Source organism: Pezoporus wallicus, unplaced genomic scaffold (assembly GCF_028554395.1).
Source record: "Pezoporus wallicus isolate ANWC-B61680 ecotype Strahan unplaced genomic scaffold, APGP_CSIRO_Pwel_v1 scaffold_6362, whole genome shotgun sequence".
Taxonomy (NCBI): Eukaryota; Metazoa; Chordata; class Aves; order Psittaciformes; family Psittacidae; genus Pezoporus; species Pezoporus wallicus.
In genome coordinates, this window is record NW_026637663.1 from 7,722,497 (window position 1) to 7,728,496 (window position 6,000).

Here is a 6,000-nt window from a genome sequence, read left to right on the forward strand (position 1 = left end):
TGAACAGTGTTATGAATGTGTTTCAGTAGCATTATTAAAACATCTTGGCTTCTTCTACACTAGACCTATTTACTACCCTCAGGATACTCTTAAAACATGATCCCATAAGTGCAGTCAAATTGCCTCTGTTATAATTAACACAGATTTATTGGGAAAATGTATCTGTCCTTACAAAAGAGCCCTGCGATGTTTTAGAGCTCCTTTTAAGCTGATCTGCTAAGATGACTCATTTTGATGAAGTTTTTTTCCTGGGTTTGCTAATATTAAGACAGCAGTTGCAATGAGTTGGTTATGAAGCAATGAGTTGCTTCATTATGTAGCTTTTTCTCTGCTATATGTATGTGTCTCACTAAAGAGAGAGAAAAAAGAATGAAAAAGTAGCGATTTTGTGTTCCATAATAGCTTATGTGATAAAACTTCCTAGTAAAATTACCTATCTGTCCCATCCTTTATGTACATTCCCATGGTATATTGTTATGGTTCCTGCTGTTGCATAGTATACATAAATCATCGGATTAAATGCAGTAAAAATTAAAGGACGGGACCCATATCTTCTGTGTCAGAAGCGTACCTAACCATTACGCAGCCTTTGCTCTCTCTTATCTGTTAATGTTTAAGGATTTTGTGACATGGTCTCAACTTTAACAGTGGAGGAAAGAGAGCCTCCACCCAGAAAGCATAAAGCTTAGAAGCACTGGTATTTCTCTGAAATGATGTTTTGATTCTGCTTAGGCAGAACGAGAACTGAACATAGGCTTCCCTCATTTTATGGTGAATACTAAACTCTGATTTGTTGTAATTAACATCTCATCCTCTGCCTGTATTTTGAGAGAATGGAGTTCAGCTGTGGGATTTTTCTGTTTTGGGGGGAATGGGGTGGTTTGGGGGTTTTAAAGATTTATTTATTTTAAGTTCTTTTCATAAATTTCTTGTATGTATGTGTGTCACAAATGGAGAGTGTATCCATGTAACCCAGAGCAGAAGATCTAAGCCTTACAGGGAGGGAGATTTTCCTTTAGTGTTTCTTGTTTATTAATTTGGAAGACTTCCTATTTAGCATGTTGGCTGTTGTGTATCCTATTCTGAGTGTCTGTCCTTTTCTGATGCTTGTTAGACAGATCTTAGGTATCTAATTTAAATTTAAGGTTAGGCTTCTGTTACTGAGATATGAAACTGCATTGCAGCACTTCATAATCTTTGAGTTTCAAAGCCTTGCCCAAGGTAGCATAGACGTCTGTAGCAAACCATGACTTTACAGATTCTAGTTTCATGGTTGAAACACCACATTTTATGCCATATAGCCTATTGGCAGACAAAACTTCATTAATTAGAAGTTAAAATCACTAATACATTATTTTGAATCACATTGTTACCTCATTCTACAAATAGCTGAAAATAAACTGAGCACTAACAAGTGTGGAAATCATGATATCGGCTATTATGTGTCTTTGCCACTCTTCCACAGTCCAGCTGATAAACACCTAGAGTGTTTGTCATAGCATATAAATTACCCCCTAGATCTAAATTAACATAAAAAAGAAAGGGAAAAAAAAATCATTTGCTATAAAAGGGGCTTATAAGAAAGATGGGCCTTTTGCAATAGGGTGAGGGGTGATGGTTTTAAACTGAAAGAGAGGAGGTTCAGACTAGATGTGAGGACAAAATTTTTTACAATGAGGGTGGTCAAATTCTGGCACAGGTTGCCCAGAGAGGTGGTGGATGCACCATCCCTGGAGACATTCAAGGCCAGGCTGGATGTGGTTCTGGGCAACCTTATCTAGTTGAAGGATGTCCCTGCTGATTTCAGGGGGGTTGGACTAGATGACCTTTGAAGGTCCCTTCCAACTCAATCTATTCTATGATTTTATGTATTTAATCAAGGCTTCCACACTTACGCTGCATACTCTGTGTTCAAGCATATTTCTGGTTAACAAGATTTTGATGGAACTGGAAAGTAGGTGGGACTTGACAGAATTTTGGTGCTGAAAAAAGATTTCATTTTGAGTTTTGAGTACTGCTTTGCTTATAGAAATCTAACTGAAGCAGCACTGTACACAGGCACACTTAAACCAGTATGAAAACGTTTGTTAATACAGCTTAAGTCTGACTCTAAATAGTATATTTTACTTTACTGAATTCACGTGGTCTGATCTGTCAGCCACAGTGTATGACCTGTATGATTCACTATCCCAACCCATGAGTTGGACTAGATTTAACAGTTGCAGTGGGCCAAGTGCTTTAAGAGCAATGCTGCCAGGGACTGTGCTCCAACATCTCAAAATATAGCCATAACTATACATGAACTGGAAAGGGACATGTTCTTTTTTTAATATTTATATAAATGTAGTTTTTCTTTCAGACTATCTGAATAAGCTCTTATATTCTTGCTTTAATGTTAATTAGAAACATTTAAATCCTCCCCTCCCTCCAGGTAGAGAGTATAGATCATGTCATCCAGACCGAAGGAGAAGATTCCATGTTCCTTCTCGGTGAGGAGTACAAGTGTACAGGTAGCAAACTGAGATGATGGGGTAGTTACCATTGAGATATTTTTTGTTTATGAGATTGTCTTTTCATGGACTTTACAGAATAACTGAACCATGTGATTGTGGAGGAAATAACTCAAAGCTGAGGCTATTCAGCTTGTTAATCACTTGTTACATTAGGTCTAAGCTTGCTATGAGATCAGAATCATTAAAACTGAAGTTAAAGGCACCAGCTGAAGCAAAATAGCATCCCAGTATAGCTATATTTTTTTGTCCATTTGGCACTTCAAAGTCTGAAGTGTTTTTATATTGTTAGATATTCCTGATTGCAAGCTTTAAGACTTAAACTATAAGGTTTGCTTATTTTTGTTATAGACGTGTATTACAAGAGTTTACTTACCATGAATATCCCTGCTGAATTGTGGTTCATGTTAATTCACAGCAGTTTGTGTCTTAATTGTGGATTATATCTTTAAGTGTTACACCATTGTTACCGAAACCCATTGAAAAATTTGAAACATGATATTACTGATGTCAACATCATCTACCAATGAACCAAGATCACCTTCCTGTAAAATGCAAAAAAAAATTGCTATTACTTTTGGCACTTCTAGTTAAATACCTTTGTGTATCTCAGCTGACTGAGAACCACAGGGACCCACATCACTGCTGAGGAGAGAAAGAATCTGTCATACTTACTTCTGTAAACTTACTTAAGAGAGCTAAGTCTTCTTTCCTGTCCAGAATTCTAATTTAAACACCTTCAGAATTATTTCTTAAAAGTTGCTCTATTTCACTTTGTGATTTCATTTCATGGATGTGTGTGTTTTATTATAAAATTAATTCATTATAAATGGAGTTATATAAATAATGCTAAAGAACTGTAAAATAACAGAGCACATGCAATTTTTAACAGCACCATAGGATCATATGTTGGTAAATTGGTACTACAAAAGCCCCTCTTCAAGTCATTACTTGTGTTTATTAAGGAACTGTTTTAGAGATAGCAACAACGTTCTTATGTCTTCCATTTGCATACCCATTCGGCTAAAAATAATCAGAGGTACTTTACTTAATTATTATCTTCAGGCTAAAAATATTAGGCAGTTATGTAGAAATCCCATTTTAAATCATGAAGTATAAAAATTGTGCTAGAGGAAGAAAGTGTCAACAACACTTTATGTCACATAGAAAGTGGGTGACACACTTAGAACTGTGTTTATCTCTTTACTGATCTTCATCTCAACCTAATTGATAATTGTCTCCATCTAGGTAATCTTCAACAATTTCATGCTTTTCTTAGATTTTTAGCAAGCTTTGAATGGGGTTGGCTCAAGCAGATGTTTATGGAACTGATGGGGTTTCAGCTATTTATGTGCTTTGGAATTGCAGTATCTTTAGTTTTGACTTCAGCATTTTCAGTGCGTGAAGTTATGTAAGAACATCTCTTCTTCTCATACAGGAGGTATAAGATGAAAGAGAAATGAAAGTTTGGTGTCCCATTCCTTCTCTCAAAAAAAAAAAAATATATGCAGCCGAAAAAGGGGATATCCAAAGATAGAGGCAAAATGTTAAGAGCAAGATTTGAAATTTGATACAGTGTGCAGATTTTCCTAAGACCATGTTGAGTCACTGATGATGATAATTCAAACGGTAAAGTCAGTGGTGTTGCATGTGAACAAAATCTTGTATTTCCACAGAAAACTGTGGCCTTAATGTTTATCATGTTGGAAAATCCACTCTTTTGGACTATTTTTCTTTTGAATAATACTGACCAATATCTTGTTAGTGTAGCTCTCATAATGATCATTCTAGATTTTACTGATACAGAAACTGTATCTCACTCTTAGCCTTCTTATTATATATAATTGTATTTATTTTTATAAGCATTTGAAAATTAAATCTAAAAACTATCTCATGACCAATCCTGACAGAGAGTAGCAGATGCTGTGAAACTTAGTGCTTGTGTTAAGACTTGCAGAACTTCAGATGCTGATTTGGATAATTAATACATTGATCACTAAACCTAGAATGCGTCCTTGTGGTAGTTTAATCAGCTGTGTAATACGGATCACTAAATCTTACACTGCAACAGGCTATAACTTCTAAAATTGTTTCAGTGTTGATGTTCATGTGTTCTCTTCATGTTCTCCTCACAACTGTTTGGTTTTTAAATCACCCAGGTGATCCTGCTCATTACTGGAAGTGGATGAAAATGGCTAAGAGAACAAGATGTGTTATGAATTGCTGTATGCTGAAAATCATTAAAACTTCATCAGTGTTTCAAAACTGGTGGTGGGAGAGTCTAATCAGAAGTTTATCATGCCTCATTTTCAGTTCCATTTTATTTTTATACTTTTTGCTTCTAGCCTGTAGCTTAGAGAAGTAAATTATGGAGTGTTGTGAAACAATTATTATACAGTTTAAGTTCCACAAAGTATTGTTTGGGGCACTTTGCAAAAAAACCTGGTTGACATGCTTATAAAAAATGATCATCAAAAAGTTACATGTAAAAAATAGAGGGCAGTCCTAGGTATTGAAAAAGGCTACAAAATTTTAATCAATTCATTTGGTTCTGTTGTGAAAACTGTTATGCCTCTTCTGTTAAACCTTTATGCTATTCTATTAACAGTTTGAACAGACACCATTTTTACACAGCACAGTGTCTGATTTGCATTCCAGGGATTTTGTCGTGAAAGGGACATTCCTACTGCCTTTTTCTATTGATTTAGAATTTCCTCCAAAGTTATACTGGCCAGAGGCTTAGTCTAAGTCTTAGTGTGTCTTAAGACACTTAGACTTTGAGGCTAAAGACAGATAAACCTTAAATACTTCATAAATGACTCACTGCATATGGAAGAGAATTCTAGGTATTCCAGAAGAGGACTATCCATTTGACTCAGCTCTGAAAGGCCCCAAAATAATAGGACATTAAAGCTATAGCAGTTTTGTACATAGAAACTGATTTTATAACTTTCTGGAATCTTTTAGGTACCCTTTTCTCATTCTCTGAGACTGAGAAACTATGAAAGTAAGCCACATGGTAGAAAAGTAACATTTTTTAACTGTAACATGATTGTAAACACTTTAGAAGAACCCCTTTTTACCCAAGACTGGGCACTTTCAGCCTCAAATAGCATAAAGGTTAATTGTACAACCGCTCTTTTCTTTTTCTTTTCTTCCCCCTTAAAATCTCTTAGAATAATGTGATCCGACTTTTATGGAAAGTTCTCTAGTTTCAGGAATCTCATGATGTATAATAGTGTATTTGAAAAGAATGTAATTGTGTGCCAGAATTTGTTGGTAATTTCCCCTTCAGGCTTTGATATGAGAAAAGATTTTGGTTGGCCTCAATAAATAAAGTTAAATACTGTTGGAGTGGGAGTTTTGCTGTGCTAGTTGTGGTATGTTATGAATTGTTGGTAATAATTACCCTGACTACTGAAGAATTGTTAGCTTCTCTGTGAGGCTTTTTTTTTTCTTTCTAATGTTAGACCATAAGCAGAAGCTGCTT

The 6,000-nt window shown here is 35.4% G+C and overlaps 1 protein-coding gene across 5 annotated transcripts in view; it reads left to right on the forward strand.

The window, feature by feature from the left end:
- FAM120B (family with sequence similarity 120B) overlaps positions 1 to 5,300 on the forward strand; it is a 52,064-nt gene extending 46,764 nt beyond the window's left edge. For 4 of the 5 annotated variants that reach the window (XM_057406978.1, XM_057406981.1, XM_057406977.1 and 1 more), the window contains 2 exons: positions 2,432 to 2,510; positions 4,670 to 5,300. In XM_057406978.1, the coding sequence (XP_057262961.1) occupies positions 2,432 to 2,493 (62 nt within the window). In that variant the 3' untranslated portion in view covers positions 2,494 to 2,510; positions 4,670 to 5,300. The remainder of the gene's footprint in view (positions 1 to 2,431; positions 2,511 to 4,669) is intronic. The other variant, XM_057406979.1, reaches the window with a different exon arrangement.
- The last annotated feature ends 700 nt before the right edge of the window (positions 5,301 to 6,000 follow it).